The sequence below is a fragment of the Ambystoma mexicanum genome, chromosome 10 (genome assembly GCF_040938575.1).
Source record: "Ambystoma mexicanum isolate Mex_15411 chromosome 10, UKY_AmexF1_1, whole genome shotgun sequence".
Classification (NCBI taxonomy): Eukaryota; Metazoa; Chordata; class Amphibia; order Caudata; family Ambystomatidae; genus Ambystoma; species Ambystoma mexicanum.
The window spans coordinates 1,122,448,591-1,122,469,591 of NC_090932.1; the positions used below are offsets into that span (position 1 = coordinate 1,122,448,591).

A 21,001-nucleotide genomic window follows, 5' to 3' on the forward strand; every position below is an offset into this window, starting at 1 on the left:
TTGACAGTAATTGTGCACATGTGTATCATTCCTCAGGACATTATCTGTCTTTGGGATAGAAGAGGACCTTACCTGTAAGGTGGGAAGGGGAGGTTAATGCCTTACTTTGTGCTTCTAAACAAGATTATTGCAGACAAATCTGATACTTTGGGTTGCGCACGGTGCCATGACCCCTGCCAGCGACTCAGTCTGATCGAAGGCAGTGCCGGGGATCTAGTATACCCAGCGATGTCCATGTACAACCCTCTAAGCAAATTCATCACACTTTGTCTCAGGTAAAATCTTTCTCGATTGTTGTGCCTCTTTCTGCATTTGGAATGCATTATAGCTTAAGAATGTAACTGTATAAATGCCATTGTGACAGTCAAAATAGAACTCCTTCCCTGCAGAGTCAACTAATTGTTCTTCCTTGTTTTATGTTGGTGTAGGAAGGGCGCAAGATGTTGCTGAAGGTTCACAGCAGAGATGACACACGGCTGTACAGATGGGTTGCAGAAGAGACATTTTGTTGCATACAGGCACTCTAAACCGGTTGCCCGTAATCCTTCTCATGGTGGATAAGGAGGTTGCTTTGTTCAAATGCCACTAACAAACACAATCCACAGTACTCTAAATAGATAGTGTTGTTCTAGGTCTATGCTTTTTCGGTACCACAATGTCAAAGAATCCTGAAGATTCGATCCCTAGGGTCTATTATTAGACTCATTTTGGGGTTATTTATGAGTGCAGTTAACTAGATAACCTGCATATTTTCACTAAAGAAACAATGACATAGCTAAATCCAAATGGGATGCTTGAAAGAAAGCAGGAGGATCCTGAATGCTGGTAATCAGTGATCGGTCTCAGGTTCAGGTTCAGCAGATGAGTGTTTTGCGTTTTGGTGCTGACGACTGAGGTAGTCCTGCCTCTGACTGTGCCTGGTCATTCTTGGGATGGTAAAAGACAGAGAGTCGCAGGATCTGAAGTGAGGTAGGGGAATAGTGCAAGAATTTCTATGATGGGAACTTTTTGCTCTTTTTACAACAAGCCTGGTTAATGGTTCACATTTTAAAAAAAATGTTATATGCTTTGTGCAAAAAATGTATTTATGATTAAATAAAACATCCTCGCATCAAAAGGGCCTTTCAGGTGTCTATCAGGTGTCTGTTCATACTTTGTCATTCCTTTTTTTGTTGGCATTGACCATGGAACCTGAAGAGATCTTACCATAGGCGGTGGAAATGCCATAGTTGGTGTTGGTTCTTGAGGCTGTGGACTATAGAGATCAGGAAGGGGTGGTGATGTTGGTAAAAGAGTACGTTGTGTGCAGCGGCAGTAAAGGCGTCAGCTGCAAAGGAGATTGAAAAAGGTCTTGTAGATTTTATGGAAATCTTTTAGTAACATCATTGCTTATTGGTTGATTATAATGCCAATTTCAAGTGCAGTTCGATCTTCTTAATTAAAAACTGTATTGCTACTACTACAGGTTATGTCATTCATAAGCTTCAGGCACACTGGCAGATAAGGCTATGCAGTATTATTGAAGTTGGAAGTAAAATAATTTTGTACAGAAAACAAGTTTCAGATCCAAGGGGAGTGTGTTTTAGGAGAGTACAATTATATTTGACTCAAAAACAAATATCGGCTTGTAAACCATACATCTTTGCATTTAGTTATTCATGCAAAGGAAAAGATACTTGTTTACCTTAAAGTTCTTCTTCAGACCAGGCAGTAATAACATTAGAGGTTCTTCCTGTGGCACTGCTCTACTGGTGCCACTGGTTCAAACATATCCGTGGAACCAAGGTGTAGGCTCCTATGTGTTTCCCATTTTTACTCCATATTTTATGTGGGGAGCATTTGCCTATTTTTAGGGAATAGCTGAGTCTGGTACAGTGCCTATCTGCAGGGTTGGCTTCAGGAACATGTTCTACAGCGAGCTCTGCATAGAGTGGGTTTGGAATACCATTAGAAATGTTTGCATTATATCCTAAAATACATCATTGTTCAGAGGATGTGCTGTGTGATTAGGCAAAGAAAGCGATTACTCATTTACGGTCTTTGCTTCTTTGTATATATGAATTGTTGCTTTTCTTTGTTTTTGAAGGATTTCATTTCAAAATTCAGAGCACATTTCCCACCTGACTCCTCTTTTTGTCCTGTTGGCTCTGCCCCTTCATTAAAGGCATTAAAAATAGATAATCCAAGATTGGTGGCATAGAAGTCAACTGTTGCAGCTCACTGCTATTCTGACTATTTTCACTCTAGCGGCCTCAATTTATGGACTAAGAGTACAATCTCCTTGGTAATGACATCACAACCTCAGTAAATTGGAATGATTAGCAGAAATGTCTAAAAAGACCACCCAGTGTTTCTTCTTTGGATGTTCATCAAATTGTGGTGCATGCTTCTGAGAGGAGAACTGTAGGCAAGTGGATTTCATGCTAACCCGGTTGTGCTGCCTGTAGATGGGCCTAAAATTGTTTCGGGCACCAATGAAAAAGTGGTCCACAGCTGCAAATGTCAATTCATTTCTTTTGTGACAGACTGTTTGAGTAGTGCCCAAGGGGGAGTTTTTTTTTTATCAAATGTGATGCAAATTGTGCATTTTAAAGAGTATTCACTCAGTAACACTGGTCAAAACTACTAGCTGAATGCTGAAGTAACTTATCAAGCTGTCCCACATGGGCCAAAAAAGTGGCCCACTTTGACCAGAGAAACAGGCCCACAATAGCATTTTGCGTTTTTGGATCGGGCATTGCCCTATTGCCCTATACACCAGTCCGAGCCTGATAGGACAGATACTGGCAAAGAAGGCCATTCCAGAGTCAAATGGGCCCTAGCAGTTCTGGTGAGTCAGTTGTCAAAAATACAAAATAAGGATGAGTATTTGCCAACAGAATGATTTTCAAAGTATTGCGAGAACTAGACCTCCAAACATAATTTTCCTGGGCCAGCATCTTAGTAGTTTTCATGTTAGAAGCCAAGCTAAGGACTGGTGGTGGGATCTTCACAGAATCCCTAGAATAATGTGTGTCTTATGAAACTTACTAGAGGCCTAATTATGTTTTCTAAGATATAGTTATAAAAATAAATCGAATCTGGAGCAAGTGGGAGGCAGGGTCAAAAAGCAAGTTCCCCTTTCCTTTGTCGCTAAGAGATGGAAAGATATCTTAGGTGGTTCTTCACCAATAATGTTTTCCCAACAAATGTAGCACATACATTAAAATAAATAGGCTAATAGTAATCGACGCAAAGAAATTCTCCAGAAGAGATGGTGCTCATCCACTCCGCATGGAGAAACAAGATGGAGCCTTTAAAGCCTAGACAGAGGCAAGGGGGTGTACCCTTAAAGTGGCAATTTACTATACAAAGCTTACCATGAACGTGATATGACACTGGGGCTGCGGTATCCTGCAATGAGAGGTCTTCCCATTCTTAGGATTGATGGTCATGGGACACTAGTGCAGGAAATTCATGAAATGAAAGCAGAGGTAAACATCTCTCCCTGACTAAATTGTATTCCTTTAAAATACGGAATGGACAAGGTATGGATGCAGCGTAGTAGAGTTTGCTGCGCTGTTGTCCTCTAAGCACACTACCTCCAGTAGTTTCAAACTCTCCACTCCACACAATAGAAAAAGAGCCAGCAATATGAGCACTGGGCACTATCTCTCTCTCTCTCTCTCTCTCTCTCTGTCTCTCTCTCTTGTTCTCTCTCTCTCTTGTTCTCTCTTTCATTCTCATGTAATACAGGGAATGTGTTAGATGAGATTGGGGAATGCTTTGAAAGTATCCCACCATTTGTATGGTCATAGTCCACTATCAGAGAAGTTATTTACATTACAAAGCCAGAGTCCACTTTCTAAATGATGGTCCTATGATTGGGCATAGGACTCAACACAATAAATAGAACAAGAAGAATATGAAAACATTTTGGGCAACCTAGGACTATGGTCACTTCCTTGTCCATGGTCAATAAAGCAGGAAGCTTCATAGTCCGATCTGGAGGGTGGACACAGAGCCAGAATCTCGTCTGACAGCTAAAAGCTAAAAGGTTGTGTTTGGTACGCTATCAGCAATAAGGGCAGGCCTACTGGGCGACAGACCTGTCATGGATCAAGGGTTTTGATGGAACAAAAGGTGCTATTGACCCCTAGTCTTATTTGATCTTCCTTCCAGAGAGATGGACTCAATGTCCCTTCCCATATGGTGCACTATATATTGCTGGCAGCCAGAGTTTGCCAATTGTTTGGAAAAATACTCCTATTTGGGGAAAGATTGTAAATTGCACAATACGGAGGGACTAACGGTTACAAGAATCACACTGAATATTAAGGTCGAACTCCTTCTGTGGTCCAAGGTGAGCACTTCGAGATAGGCAGCATTCAGGAAGGAACATCACAAGTGAGATCAGTTGTCCCGGGAGGATAGCTCAGCGGCAGCGTGCACGCCTTGGAAGTAAGACGACATGAAGCAACACAGGTTTGATCCCCGGGCCTGCGCTTAGAAACCTCTGGGTGTTTAAGCGCGTTATTAATACGCAACTAAGACAAAAAAAACAATTACGCAACTAAAAAACAAAACAATTCCTGTAACAGCGCCTCGATGTCTGCGGGCTGTGTGAGCGCTTTAAAAATGTGAATTAAATAAATAAATAAAAATGTTCACCCAGAACATGGATATTGACATTGATGATTTTTAAAAATGTTTAAATCAACCCATTTTCAGTACCCAATGCATCTTGAATGACAACGTTATTTGGTTAGCTTCCTGTAATGGGGAGGGAGGGCTAGTGAGGGGGTGGGGTCTTGTGAAAGATTAGAAAATGTTGGTTTTCTGGTATTTGGGAGAATTTGGTTGTGGGGTGATTCCGACAGGCAGTCAATGTTGCTGCATTAAAAGAGTTAGTTCATTTGCAAGAGTCTTGGTTGGTATGTTATGGGACCTCGCAGAAGACGAGATTCAGTTATGCTTAGCCAAGGATATTGCACTCATTTCTAACCCTATTTTGTTGACACATGATTGTGTCTTTTGTATTGGAATAAAAATCATATAATCTGATTTAAAATATATATATATATTTATATATAAATACATCAACTTATTTGCTAGAAAAACAGCAGGCTCTCTCACAAGCTGGAACATTGACATGTAAGCAAGTGTTCTCCTTTTGGAGTGTTGTTAAGCAATGGTGACATGGTTTTGAAAAGACAGTAACTGAACAGCCGTGGCTTTCACCCACCTTATAAGCATGTCTCTCGACTCACTGGGGCACACTAGCAGGCCCTCCCGCAGGGGCACTTCCACATCGGCCGGGTCAGTGAGCACCAACATCTGGGGCTGGGTCAGGCGTGAGTTTAGGTTGTAGAAGTGGACAGTGCGGTCGTAGGTGAGGATGCCAACACGGGGCATTCTGGGCTTGTTTCTAGAATCTCTGAAATGAAATAAGGCACCAGGTGGTGAGAAAGAACAAGCAGCTTGATTTTCTCAACCCTCCCGCCCTTTGATGTTTAGTTTAGTATAGTTTATTTATTTGTACTGCGCACCGAACACTCAGGTAACTGGGTGCCAAAAAAGGTATGAGTGTTACAGACAATTTAGAACTACAAAAACAACAACAACAACAAGTGCAGGTCGACCAAGGTTACATGGGTTCGAGAGAATCAGTTACAATACAGGGCTGCTAGTACTGCAGAAGACAGAAGACAGAGAGAAATAGCAGGCAGGGTATATTGAAGGGTGATGTCGCTGATCACTCAAGTTTCTTACTGAAGAGCCAACTCTTTACTTTGGCTCTAAAGGTCCAAAAAGAAGGTTCCATTCTGAGGCTAAGGGGTAAGGCGTTCCACTGTTTGGCGGCAAACACAGGGAAGCTCGCTCGCCCTGCTATTTTTAGGTGGAATCTAGGAATGGTAAGGCAGTGTGAGTACACAGCTTTAGTTGTCTAGCTGGTTGGCATTTGTTGACTTTATCTGACGAATACTTGAGTTTGAAAGGCATTTGTGGGTGATGACGAGCGTACGAAGGGCGATTCTATCCCATACTGGTAGCCAGTGGACGTTCTGTCTGAAGCTAGCGATGTGAGTAGATCTAGGGATGCTTAGTGCCGATCTTCAGGCATTATTTTGAAGGATCTGGAGTTTGTTGAGGTTCTGTTCAGAGGTGCCTAGGAAGAGGGTGTTGCAGTAGTCAATTATGGATAACACTAGTGCCCTGGCTAATGTAATGCAACTACTAGGTGAGAGGAATGACTTGCAGGCGTTAATTAGCTTGTTAGTGTAGGCAGTGGAGGAAACAGTGGCATTCACTTACTTTTTCAGAGAGAGGGTACAGTCTAAGTATACCCCCAGGGTTTTGATTTCTTTGGCCACTCTGATCGGGTTTCCATCGATGTTGATGGATGCATAGCGGGGTTCTAATTTGTTAAGGCATGTTTGGGAGCCGACGATCAAGAGCTCAGTTTTTTCGTCGTTAAGGCAGAGGCTATGGTCTGCCATCCATGTCAGGTATATCTCATTAATACATTTACAATCATCTTCATAGCACCCTGATAGCATGATGAGAACTTGAGTGTCATCGGCGTAATTTGTGTATGTGACACCCAGGTTATCAAGACGGTCAAAAAGGAGCTTAGTGAAAATGTTGTAAAGCGTTGGCGAGACGCACAAGCAATTGGGTCAGCTGAGGCAGATGGTGCGAAGACTCTGGTAGTGCGATTGGACAGGAATTATTCTATCCAGGTAGAAGCGTTGCTACAGAAAGCAGCTGTTGTAGACAGGTGGTCAGTGAGGATCTGATGATCGAGAAGATCGAACGCTGACGATAAGTCTAACAGCAGGAGCATGGCAAGCTTACCATTTGTCCTTGGCCTCATCCCTTTGGATTTTTAGGTCCAAGAGGGCTGTTTCCGTTCCATGTCTTGGCCTAAAGTCTGATCGTCTGATGCCCAGTAGGTTGTGGTCCTCCAAATGTTTCTGGATTTGTAGATACGCCACTCTATCTAGAATCTTTAGGATGTAGAGAACGGTAGTGATGGGCCTACAGTTGGTGGGGGATTGGGGTCCAACTTTTGTTTTTTTAACAGAGGCATGACCCATGCCTCCTTAAGGTTGTTGGGTACTGTGTTGGTCTGGAAGGAAAAGTTAATTAGTGCCGAGATGAAGGGGGCCAAATCCTCAGCGCCTTCCTAAATGATTGCCGCTGGGCAAAGATCTCCTTGGCATCTGGAGGGTTTGCGGTATTAATGATCTTTTCCACTTCTTTAGCAGAGACCAGTGAGAATGTCAAGGAGGGGCAGTCAGAGGTGCAATGGATGGGGGCAAGGGGAGAAGGGTTGGCGTTCTTGGCCAGGCTGATCCTTTTTTGCTCAATTTTAGATTGAAGCATGGCAATTTTGTCTGCAAGGACTTTCTGTATATTAGCACACCAATCAGCATCTTTCACACAAGTTTCGGATGGTGGTGCTGGGGATTCAAGTTCCCTAAGAATACTGAAGAGCTCTTTAGTTTTGGAATTGGCGTTGAGAATTCGGTTGTCATAGGTTTCCTTTTTTGCATTGAGGATGGCGGATTTGTAGGAAGAGGCAGCAGCGGTGAATAACGCCTTGTTAGTGGAGCCGGGTCTAGGATGTTCTGTATCAGAGGGCGTAAACTTTGGAGCGTTATGTTTCGGTTGTTTCCGGCAAGGACTTGCGGAGCAATGAGGGGACTTGGAGTGGTGTGGCCCAACCGATCACAATAATATTTCTGTGCAGGTATGAGGGAGGTAAGATAAGGGAGCTATGCGGGCAGTACAGACTCTGCCTGTATACCTTCCTTATCCATTTAGTGAATTATTGGGATTTATAAAGCGCTTTCGTCAATGCGCTAAACAACAAATTACATCATATGGTACAGAAAACTATTTAGAGGTTAATGAAACAAAACGGGGATCAAGTGACTATCCATGATGGTGTAAAGACATCCCTTGTTTTGTAGTATTCCCACCTCCTGCCAATCTGCCTTGCTAAGCTACTACTTAAAAGTGCTTTTACCACTTAACCATACCTCTGGCAGCAGTTGTGTCCAGAGGGGCAGGATGTGTTTGTATTATGCAGAGTTGCAGTGTAGGGAGTTTAGCGGGAACGGTTCTCCTCTACCTTTTTTTTATAATTGAGTGTTACTGTTACTATACTTTTATTTGAAAAAGAAACTGTTTCAGAAGGGTTTCATTTTAAAATAAAACTGTATGAAGAAGTTGAAACTTGCACTTCAGTGCATTGCACTGCCCTGAATGCTCCCTGAAACAGCAGGCACATTTGTTAAGGGGTTTGTATGATGCATGGGAGGGGGTGTGGGGATGAAGTTTGTGGGGGAGAGGGGACAGGCCAGCAGGGAACATAGTTCCACTACTTCATTTTGTACACTTCGACCACTGGTGTATGAGGCAGCAAAAACTGCCTATGCACTGTGCTGTTTAAGCTGATTCTGTCATCAGTATCATGTTGTCTTTGGCAAAGCTTGGGTGAGGGGTTTAGTGTTCGGCTAACAATAGACACGTTGTAGCAGAAAAATAATACCACCACAATCTAGAACATTTACAAGCAATGCCATGTGTGTTTTGAGCCTTCCCCGGTGTTTTTGCAAAGCTCTTGCCAAATAAAACAAAATTTCATGGAGATTTTGGTTGCCAGTCTCATATGTGGGGTAATGCATTGCAGGGCTGCTCTCACATTCTTTGTTGTAAATTCACCATAAAGAATTTAAACTTGCCATGAGACATGAAAAAGTGCAACACATGTGTCAACAATACTGCGTTAAAAATAAATCCTATTCTGCCAATCGCATACGTGTAGACTCTTCTTTCTACTACCCAAAGTTGCCTACATTCAAAGTTAAAGGTTTCCCCTGCTTGCAGGACGGGTCTATAGGAGTACAAAACTCAGCCCAGAAAGGCATTTAGACAATATTGGTAGATGCAGAAAGGTTTTCTATTAGCCAGATATTTTCTTCATCTTGGAAAAATCTGAAATGTCTTCCAATTGGTGAGTATGTAAATCACAATAGTTTTTTTTAGAATTGAGAGTCACTGCCCTATTGTTTCCTTGCTACTAATTATTGGACAGAAATAACATGATCTGGTTTGCTGAATTGAATGTGAACCCAGATATAGACCATCTGTATATGTTTAAAAAAGGTAAGATAAGCATATGAATACTCAATGTGCTCTTAAATTGTCTAATCAATTTCTAAAACAAATACAATGTTGAATTTGCACCCAACGTGAACCAGTTAAAATTACTGTGTTCAATACACACTGCTCCCTGCAGGAAAAATAGACATTTTTATATTGGCCAGGGGATAAATGATATCCTCTAATTACAAAGTAAAAAACTGAATGAATAGCCAACTTGAGTTTTATACAACAGGCTGGTACCATCAAATGGAACAATACACTACATTGCACCTATAAGACAAAGTAGAATGCAAAACAAGTCATTATGTCTCTGATGGGATGATCACCAACAAGATGAAGAACAATTGGTAATAAAAAAATCCAACTACCATGACAATTTAGCAAAAATCCATAAAACCAAACAGAATTACCATCAGTTTCTCCAATTGTAAGTGGAATGTCATCTATAGTGGAACCAATAGCAGCCTATATTCAGTGTTCATATGTGCATGACAGTAGGCACATTTTGAATCAACGTAGTACAATGGAATGAAAGGGTCTTATTGGCTTGTAAAGTTGGATGCTGTGTCCCTTTATACATCAATAGATACTACATTAGCGATAAATGCAATAGAATTTCACAATGCAAAAAAGATCAGCTTCATTTTATACTGAAATGATAATGATTATAGATTTGCTTAAAAACAATCGTTTTGTGCTCACTTCAAGGATATATCAATACATGTGTGGTGTGGCAATAGTTTCAAGATGAGCACTATCTCTAGGGTTGAAGAAGTACATGTGTTGAGAAGTATGATATATAATATAGTCAAATGGACTCACTTCATAGATGATATTTTCATGATCTGAGCAGACACAGGACATAAACTGAAAAATAAATTTCACTTTCTAAAAGCTATGACTTTGGTATCATATATTCTCCAGTAAGTCACTGGAAGCAGTTCAGCTACTTACATGATTTACGACATGTCAAGTTACCATTAATTGGAACCAAACCGCAGACAATAAATGTGAGCCAATATCCTCAAAATAAGCTATCTTTTACTTAAAAAAAAATTGTGGTAATAACAGTATGTGTAAATATGCATTAGGTCAGACTAAACCATATATAGATGAGTTTAGGACCGAAATCAAAATTCAGTATTTTATAAATTGCAAAGGTATATATATATCATAAAGCGCTCTGCGAGCGTGAAACGTGTTAGCTCTTTTCCTGTGTGCCCTTTGCATGCTGTGCTTTGCTTTTACAAATAAAATGTTCCAAACCATTCAATCTTGGTCGTTTTTTCTACTTCACGGCAGCTTCTGACCGGAGTACACACATTCATTTTGAATAATACAACTAAACAAAATGAGCTTTGTATACAGCCAAAAAACAATGTGTATCAATCATCCAGCAATAAAATGCATTGATAAGTGCAATAAACCAAATCATTATGAACACAATAAATCATTAAATAAACAATAACATTTAGCTCCTAAATACATAGCCAAGTGCTCCTAAGTGACGCAGTCAATTCTTGATCCCATGGACATGTAGACCTCATTAGCTTGTCAAAATGGTCAGTTTCCATTTGATCAACTCCGACATATTCATCATATGATAAATAATCACAGTGTTATTACCATCAAAGTCTCACCCAAAACCAGTTGTAACAACAGTTAGCAGGCACAGCCCTACCACAATCTAAATTCATCCGGTATAAACTGCAATTAGACTGGCACATTCGGTCATGAGATGCTTTGTACTTTTCCACCGTGAAGCTTTCACACAATCTCTTATTTTCTACTCCTAATCTACTACCTTGGGCAGACAAAGTGGGGCCTAAATTGAATTTAAGACATAAATACTCATGCAAAAGGGAATTTTAAGGATATTGTGACAAGCAAGAGGGTTGTTAGCCAGACTGGTGTGTTGATGGACATATTCACCACTACGGGTTTTACTAGCTAGATCTGTAATAATTTGTTCTTGATCTGAATTCCCTAATTCTCTTTTGAGGATAGTCTTGAAATGTGGTAAAGACATGTCTACCAAATCGGAGCCTACTATGGAACACACAGTTTTTGCTCTGGTTACCAGTGTCAAGAGGCAGAATTTCTCAAAGCCGATCATAGGGTGATGAGTTAAATCAGAGATAATGTGGAGCAACGAATTACCAGGGCTATTAGCACTTTTCCAATATAAGTTAGTTAGTGATTTATTTAGCTGGCAATTAATGCTTCTAAGCCCCAGCTCCACAAAGATATTTCACAGGAAGACTGGCAGGTTTTTTTGTGAGCATCTTCGGCCAATGCTATTTGAGCCTCCTAAGGAACTTAAAATGTTTAGGGCCCCAAATTTCAGCTCCATACAATATAAGTGGGGGATACTCACCTTGATAGACTTTAATGATGGAATCTAACGATTAACCTCTGTGGTGAATGGCAAATGACGTGCTACTCTCATTTGCTGTCCTACCTTAATATTGAGCTTGTCCATTTGAGATTTCCAGGATAATTTATCGTCGATGGTAACCCCCAAGTAATTGTAGGAGGAAACAACATCAAATTTGTGTGCGCCTATACACCATGAAACACTGCGAGACACTTTTCCATGTTTGAAATTTCAAAATAATTATTTTAGATTTCTTAAGAGTTGATTATTGGGCAGTTTTTCTTGGCGTACCAGTCAAGTCTGTTCAACTGGTGTTGAAGCCGCTTCGCAGTGTAATCTATCATCAACAGGCCGTCGGCGTATCCAAGCCACTGGATTCGCCTAGTCCCAAGTAGGGGGGGGGGGGGGGTTGGAGATATTTGGCCAACTCCTGAGAAAGGGCTGCAAGATAAAGATTAAAAAGAATCCCTGTTTTAGGCCCACAAAAGTAGGCAATGATCTTGCTTAGTAGCCCTGCAGGAATACCCTACTTCTTCAACTTCAGCCACAGAACCTCATGCATTACAGTGTTGACCGCTGAACTGAGGTCGATGAAAGCTACAGAGTTGTTTTTTTGTTTTTTAAACCTCTTAATTGCATTTCTTCAACATAGAACAATACAATAAAAGCATAATAAAACAGACAGTTGGGGACGGGGGGGGGTGCTCGCGTCTAAGGTGGCCACTTACTTCGGAGCTCCAAGAGTGCAGGGTATCAGGTAATATTATCCCCATATATATGGTCGCCGTAAATAATATCGCCGGGAAAAGGTTGCCTCGATATTATATGGGTGACCATATATATGGTGACAGGGGCAAAAAAAAAAAATGTAAAAAGAAAAAGAAAGAAAAAAAAAAGTTTGGGGGTTGCGGGGGTGTCCCCCGCATGTTCCATGCAATAATGTCGCCACAAAAAAACGCCCATTTGTCGGCGATATTTTTGCATGGCGAGATTTCTGTGGCGACATTATTACATGGAACAGGCATTGAGGAGGGGGCCAAGACAAGTTAATGACCGTGGCCGAGAGTTCCACATAGTGTACCAAAAGCGGCAGGGGACTTGTGCGGCTGCTGCTTGTGTTTGGGGCTATGGGACCTGATCTTTGCTGAGCTCCGATGGTTGGAGTGTAGCTTTCCCCAGTCCCCTGCCAGCCAGTGGCTGGGTCAACCTGCTCCTTGAGACACATTGGAGCAGTGCCGAGAGATGAACCGCCCAGCGGCTTGGAAGCTGACACGCATTGCCCTGTGAGGCTGATATAGAAGCGGGAGCAGCTATGGGGAGGAGCAGCTGTGTTCCCGACTGGTGGGAGGCACACCTTCGGTGCCCCTCAGCGGCCGGCCCAATAGCAGCCAGGGACTGGCGTGAGGAACTGCAGTGCTGGTGTGCCGAAGTGGTGGGGCCGTGTACACAGCTGGGGGTGCCGGTCATAAACCGGTGAGGTTGTATTGTATTGATCTGGCGACCCCCCACCGGAGTTCAGTCGCTGTCCTGAAACCAAGGGGTGCCACAAGCTCTCATGGGCCCACTGTGGTAGCTGCATGAAGCATTAAAGCGAGCTGAGTGGCATGAGGCTGCAGTCACGCCTGGAGGGATAGACTGGTGTGGGAATAATGCTGGACATTGGCCAGTGAAGGGTGGAGTACCTACGGCGAGCAGAAGACTGGACCTAGCTCGTGTTGGTGGGCTCCACTCCAGGCCCGCACACACACAATTTGCTATCCCAGCTTGTGGAGAGGCAGCCCCCACCCCTCTGCTAGTGGGGTGCCAGGTAATGCTCAGGAAGGGGTCAAACGCACAGTGAACTTGCGCCAAAAGGTGGGGAGATACGTGGCCCAACTGCCAGCTCAACGGGGCGTTTGTGGAACCAGTGGAGGAAAACTGTGGGCTCTGTGATAACGCCTGCAGTGTGGCTGGGCCTGGCCTCGGCTGATAACACAAAGCGGTGGTTAATATACTCTTTACTTACAAACACATCAGGTGCTATGTCCCACTGCTGGGCCCTTGTCTGACAGACTGTACTTGTGCCACTAGCGTTAGATTTTATTAGTAGGGCGGAGGTTCCACAAGAGAGGCAACCTGCGAGGCAACCCCCCCCAGATCCGAGCGAAATGTGGACTAGAAGATGATGGCTAAAGACAACAAGAGGCAAGGCCGCCTGTCGTTCACGGAAAAAAAGGGACTAGCGCTGTGCGCTAGCAAGATGAGAACCGCGGGGCAGAGTGGTAAGGAAGGCGGATCCCTGCCGTTTTTGAGGGGGGGGGCTTGCTGGCTCTCCCTCAGAGCTGAGCTTAGTGCTGGCGGAAATGAAGAGTGGATTTGCCTCTGTGAATACCAAGCTGGATGTGATGGAGTACAAGATGGATCGCATGCAGAACAGAATTGAGAAGGAGAGCAGCCGCACTCGGGAAGTGGAACATAGGGTTTGGGTCAGGGAAGACACCAGCAACGAGGTGACTCGGGTGATTCAGGGATTGCAGACTTAGGCGAGAGACATCCAAGACAAAAATGGGAACCTCAAGGTGAGATCCAGGCGCAACAATATCAGAGTGGTTGGGATCCTGGAATCGGTGCCTGCTCAGAATATGGAGGTGTTCATGGAAGCCTTTATTAGGGAGGTGCTGAATGATCCTCCACTGTCAACACAGTTCCTGGTGGAACGAGCACATTGGATCTCGAATCAAAAGCCTAGACCAGGACAGAATCCCCGCCCAGTCATCGCCCGCCTTCTAAACTACCGGGACAGGGACATCATTCTGTGCAGGGCACGGGAACTGTGTGAGCTTCAATATAAAAATGCCAAAGTCTCATTTAATCAGGACTTCACTCCGTCTGTTCAGAGGGCTCGACTATCCTTCCTCACCGCCAAGAGACTGTTGTGAGAGAGTGGAATATGCGATGCTATACCCATCGAGGCTACGATTGATCCACAGGAACAAGACTTAATTCTTTAAAACCCCGGATGGGGCTATCATTTTTGTGGATATGCTTCCCAAGTCCTAGGAACGACGTGGCCTTGACCGATGACCCCTCCCGCACTGGACCCGGTGTGGGTGGCAACAGGTTTGAATGGTGAGCTGATCTTGTGCTGAGCCAGGAGACTATTGCTAGACCCTGTTGTAACAATCTGCTGGAACTCTCGTACACGGCATGATGGTAATATTATACTGTAATGAAACGGGCCTGCTGCTAGTCATCCTGAAGGTGATAGGCCTCCTCCACCTGGGGGTGGTCTTGGAGTGCGTGGTTGTGTGAGGTCGCTGAGCTTGGGGCCCCCAGGCGGATGCCCTGATGTGTTTTGTTGAGGCTTGGTGGTCTACGGGGTGGTTGAATTTCACTGCTACTTGGGGATGGGCAGTGTGGGTGAAATGGGGGAGTTAGGGATGGAGCTGAGGGGTGTAGGGGAGGGTGGTCGGGAGGAGGGGCAAATGGTTCGGGAAAAGTTAATTTTGAAAATTGATTCACGTCTTCTTGTGGTGCATAGTCTAACAGTGCTGGTGGGGGAGGGGGGCTAGGTCCTGGTGATATACAGCTGAATGGGAGCCTGATACTACGGAGCCATGGCTGGTTGCAAAAATTATAAGTTGAAATGTGAGAGGGCTGAATAACTCACGCAAATGCCGTAAGGTAATTCATTACTGTGAGAGACATGTTACGCTCACCTGGTATCCACAGGGACGCCACCCAGCCGGGTTACTCACTGGTATGCTTCTCAGCTTTGCCCTGATGTGGTCTGCGGGGAAGGTTTTGCCTTGTGGTAGAATTAGGCGTGCTCTCCATCCTGCCTTCTTTGCAGGGGCGCGTTGTCTTTCTTGGGCGAGTGCGGTCCACTTACTTCACTGATGCCGGCCCGTTTGATATTGTTCAGGTAGGTCTTATTGCTGTTCTTTAGTTTTGTTGCTATCCTGCATGCCTTTCTTTATTTAAAATGTCTTTTTTTCTCCCTTAGGTATGCAGAGCTTCAGCGCGGCAAACTGGCTTGGTTGAGCCCCGCTGGTAAATGATAGCGCATTAAGAGCGCTAAGCGCTATGCGCAGTGCTGTGAAGTCTTGCCTTTGCTGACCTGCGTTTTCCTTCCTTGTAGGTCGCTGTGTTCTTCAGCGCGAGTGGAATGTCTGGAGTGGTGCCAGCCAGGTAAGCCTTTTGAGCAGTTCGTAATTTGTAAATGTCTCTACTGCTTTCTTTAATGTTGCCTCCATCTTCCTTTTTCAGGTAATTCTGTCCGGGAGGCGTGCAGATTTGAGGAAGCTGTTCTCAGTAGCTGCGAGTGGCTAAAGATGAAGACTGCAGATAAGGTGCTGCTGCTAATGATGTACCTTTTGTCTCCTTGCAAGTTCTGCTTCTCCGAGGTTCGAGGGAATAGCTGGACACGGTGAGCGTCACGTTGCAAGCTGCAAAGTAACGCGAAGCGTGTTGTCTTGCTTGGGTGTGGTTTAAATAGGCCCAACAAAATAGTCCAGGTAAAGTAGTCCGTAGGCTACCACACCCAAAACACTAGACCGCATAGCTTGGTTCTTAGGAACCAAGCTATGTGGATGCCTCTATGTTGGCTGACAATACAATAAAGTAGTTCCCAAGAACATTGTTTTTCATGGTGTATGAGCCTGGTGACAGCACTCCCCCCTAAGGCCCCTCCCATGGTGTTCCTTCTGTCTGGCCCTGGTTTGGTTGGGAAAATTCCAATGGAATTTCTCTGATTAGACGTGGTGCGTGGATATTCTCACTGAGCTCCCAGGATCTATCTTGTGGTCCAAATCCTTTCCAATCGACGAGATAATATAGCTTGGTCCTAGAGTATTTAGAGTCCAAGATATCTTTGACTTCAAAATCTGGTTCTCCGTCAACAAGTATGGGCTTAGGTGGTGTCCCAATCCGTGTGCCGGGTTGCATTGGTTTCAGGAGGGACACATGGAATACCGGGTGTATGTGCAGATTAGGTGGTAAATCCAGTTTTACGGCTGCTGGGTTGGTAATTGCCTTAATGGTATAGGGTGCTTAGAATCTGGGATGAAAGGTCTGGGTTCCCTTGATGGGTACGAATTTAGCGGCTAACCAAACTTTGTCTCCTACTTGATAATCAGGGGCCTTTTTCCGGTGTTGGTCGGCGAATCTTTTTTGTTTTTCTTTGGCATGAATAAGGTGTTCCTTTGCCCTTTTGAAAGCCTGAGTAATGGTTGTGTGTAGAGTCTTTACCACTGGCATTCAAAGCTGGCTGGAAGGTCTAGTTCAGAGGTACGTGGATGTCTGCTATAAAGGGTATAGAAGGGCGTTTGTTCCGTGCTTGAATGCAAAGAATTGTTATATGCATATTCGGCTATCCATAGTAGGTCTTTCCAATTCCTTTGTTCGTGGTGCAGCATGCACTGTAAATATTGCTCGAGTGTCTGATTGGTTCTCTCGGTTTGGCTGTCCGTTTGGGGATGGTGACTGGTAGATAGCCGAACGTCGATCTGCGCCATTGCACAACATTTTTTCCAGAAGTTTGAAACAAACTGGCTGCCTCGATCAGGGAGGGAAGCCATGTGGCTTGACCACACTCTCCGGGAACACTTGCTAAAAGTGGCTGCGTCTGGGAGGCCTTTGAGAGGAATAAAATGGGCTATCTTCGAGAATAAGTCCACACTACAAGGATGGTGCTGAACCCTTGGCTTGGAAGTAGATCAGTGATGAAGTCAAGGGAAAGAGTGTGCCATGGAACTGGACGAATGGTAGGAGACCAGATGCTTTTTGTTTCTGTGATTTATTTTGTGCGCAGACACCGCAGGACTGAATATACTGAATGATGTCCTTACACCAGGTAGGCCACCAAAAGTTCTCTTTCACCTTAGCTAGGGTTTTTGCGATCCCTGGATGCCCTTCGATCAGTGAATCGTGATAGTTTGAAATAATATGCTGTTGTAATTACTTCTTGGGTACATATAGGCGGTCCCTAAAAAAGGGTAGATGGTCCTTGATGGTATATTGTTCTCCTTGAGTTTGCCATGCGAGTTAGGCATCAGGATTCACTGTCGGTTGGATTTCTTTTCGTAGTTCTGCTTGTGTTAAGGCTGTCGTGATACCCAAGAGTTTGTCTTCAGGTATAATAGGTACTGGGTGTGGAATTGTATATACTATTTCATCTATGCCCATGCGAGATAAGGCATCCGCCTTTCCGTTTCTGACTCCTGGTCGAAATGTGATTACATAATCATATTTGGCGAAGAAAAGGGCCCACCTTAATTGGCGCGAGGACTGGGCCTTGGCTGTCTTGAGATATTGCAGGATTCGGTGGTCTGTGATGGCTGTAATGGTGTGTCTGGCCCCCAGAAGGTAGTGCCTCCAGGCTTTAAAGGCGGATTTGATAGCCAGGAGTTCCTTGTCCGTGATGGCATAAATGATCTCTCGAGGTGAGAACTTTTTCGACCAGAAGGCCACAGGATGTGCCTGGCCGGTTTCTGGGTCTCTGGGTGAAAGGACAGCCCCCATTGCGAGACTGGACGCATCAGTTTCAACGACATAAGGGAGGTCTGGACGAGGATGTTGCAGGATTGGAGCAGAGGTAAACCTTTGTTTAAGTTCCTGAAAGGTTTCTTCTGTCCAAGCAAACTTTTTATTGTTTTTTCGTAATAGTACTGTGATTGGGTGCACAACCTGAGAGAAGTCTGGGATGAACCGGCGGTAGAAGTTTGCAAAACCCAGTATGCTTTGTACCCCTTTCAGAGACGTTGGTGAAGGCCATTTCAGAATGGCATCTACCTTGTGCATGTCCATTCTGATGCCTCCTGGAGTAAGGATAAAACCAAGAAATTCTACTTCGGTGACGTGAAAAAAGCATTTTTCAAGCTTTGCAAACAAGCCTTGTTGACAGAGGTTGGTGAGGACTGAACGAACGTTCCTGACATGATCTTGTTCCGAGGCGGAGTATACTAAGATGTCCTCTATGTACACTAAGGCGCACACATCAATTAACTCCCTTAAGACGTCATTCATGAAATATTGGAATGCCGCAGGAGCGTTGCATAACCCTAAGGGCATGACTTGATATTCAAACAGGCCGTACTTAGTACAGATGGCGGTTTTCCATTCATCTCCTTTTCTGGCTTGGACCAGGGGGTACGCTCCTCGAAGGTCCAATTTGGTATAAATCTGGGCATCTTTAACTTGGTCTAGCATCTCAGGGATAAGTGGCAAGGGGTAGCGATTCTTCACAGTGATCTGGTTTAATGAGCGGTTGTGAATACAGGTTCTCAAGTCTCCTTCCTTTTTCAGTACGAAGAACAAAGGGCTGGCTACGGGGGACTTCGAAGGACGGATAAATCCATATGAAAGGTACTGATCTAAATAGGATTTCAAAGGAAGGTTTTCTGGTTCTGTGAGAGCGTAGATCCTGCCGCAAGGGATTTGTGCACCAGGAACAAGGTCGATCTGACAGTCATAGGGCCTGTGCGGCGGCAATGTATTGGCTTGGTCCTTTCGGAAAATATCCTGGAAATCATGGTATTCACTTGGCAAGGTATTAGTTGCTCCCAGGGTTGATACTGTCGCTCCGGGAGTCATGGGGATAGAGACGTCAGGTTTCTCCTCTTGGTAATAGCAGGCAGGGGAGCAGTCACCAGGGAAGGTTAATTTTCGTGCCCGTCAGTCTATCAAATGGTTGTGAGCAACCAACCATGGCATCCCTAGTATTGGCCTGAACTGAGGTGCCTTGATGAGATCGAATGAAATAGACTCCCGATGTCCGTCCTGGCACAGCAAGGTTACCCTGGCTGTGCACTGGGTTACTGGTCCGGAAGCGATTTCTGTCCCATCCACGGTGGTTACCTTAGTTGGCTTGGAACACAAAGGAAGCCCCATCTCTGCTGCCAGTTCTTGATCAATATAATTTCCAACTGCTCCGCTATCGATGTATGCTTCAACGGCATGCATTCTTGACGACTGTTGGTGGTTAATTGAGATCACTGCAATTGCAAAGTGCGAGGTCAGCAACTCTTTCTTAGCACTCGACAAACTGACCTCTACGTTTGTCGAGCTTGGTAGTTTTCCGATTCCTTAGCTTCATCCTTCTCTGTGGCCCCGACCGTTCTTCTTGGGGGTTTTACTGGACAGTCCTTTAGGAAATGTCCTGGTTTCCCACAATACAAACAAAGCTGTTGTTGGCTTCTTTTGCCCCGCTCTTGTTTTGTTAATGGAGGCCGTATCCCTCCAATCTGCATGGGTTCTACAGCATTTTCAGGTAGACTGGGTGTGTTTTCCCTTGGTCGAACAGACATGGTCCGACGGTCTGTCTTAGACCGGTATGCCTTTCGGGCCTGCAACCGATGGTCTTGCTGCGCGACCAGATTTATGAATTCTGCACAGTCTCTGGGAGGATCAACCATCTGGGCTAAGACGTCCTTTAATTCGCCTTGTAAGCCTCAATGGAATAGCGTGGTTCTTTTGTTTTCTGGCCACCTAGCTTCGGCAACCAATCTGTTGAAGGTAGCAAGTCCTGATTCCCCTGTCGGAGGGACAAGAGTTCATTGTCAACTGCTTGTTCCTGGGTATGGCGAGCAAAACGTTTTTCCATTTCTCTCTGGAACCCCCCAAAGACATGTAATAGATGATCGTCATGGGTTACCAACGGCACCGACCAATCTGATGCACTACCACTCATGTATGATAAGACAAAAGCTACCCGAGCTTGGTCGTTTGGAAATGCTCCAGACCTACAAAGAAAATGAAGGTGGCACTGATTGATGAATGCCGCATACTTCCGTGGGTCGCCCGAGAACGTTTCTGGCGGTCCCAGGGGCACTGTTCCAGGTAACGTGATCTGTACCGGAGTGGGTGGTATGGCAGGGTTTTGCATAGTTGAATTGCTTCCAGGTAGAGGCATCTGTCCTGCCTGTGATTGCAAGTATTGCCTGCTAATCTCTTCAGTGCGTTCTTTGGTCACTATTAGGTCTCTCCGAGGGCATTAGTCTCTTGTCGGGCAGAATGAACCTCAGCACAAAGCTCTCCTAGTAATTGGGCCAATTGGTCCATTTCTGATGTCTCCATGGTGCCCAGGTGGATTTGTTATGGTAGGCTTCGCGTTCTGTTACGCTCACCTGGTATCCACGGGGATGCCACCCAGCCGGGTTACTCGCTGGTATGCTTCTCAGCTTTGCCCTGATGTGGTCTGCAGGGAAGTTTCTGCCTTGTGGTAGAATAAGGCGTGCTCTCCGTCCTGCCTTCTTTGCAGGGGCGCGTTGTCTTTCATGGGCGAGTGCGGTCCAGTTACTTCATTGACGCCGGCTCGTTTGATATTGTTCAGGTAGGTGTTATTGCTGTTCTTTAGTTTTGTTGCTATCCTGCATTCCTTTCTTTGTTTAAAATGTCTCTTTTTTCTTCCTTTGTTATGCAGATCTTCAGCGCGGCAAACTGGCTTGGTTGAGCCCCGCTGGTAAATGATGGCGCATTAAGAGCACTATG

At 44.6% G+C, this 21,001-nt stretch overlaps 1 protein-coding gene across 3 annotated transcripts in view; it reads right to left on the bottom strand.

Annotated features, from left to right (window-relative positions):
- The window catches only part of LOC138492054 (protein transport protein Sec24C-like), a 255,965-nt gene that overhangs the window by 111,667 nt on the left and 123,297 nt on the right, over positions 1-21,001 (bottom strand). For all 3 annotated transcript variants that reach the window (XM_069619003.1, XM_069619001.1, XM_069619002.1), the window contains exon 11: positions 5,225-5,416. In XM_069619003.1, coding sequence (XP_069475104.1) covers positions 5,225-5,416 — 192 coding nt within the window. The remainder of the gene's footprint in view (positions 1-5,224; positions 5,417-21,001) is intronic.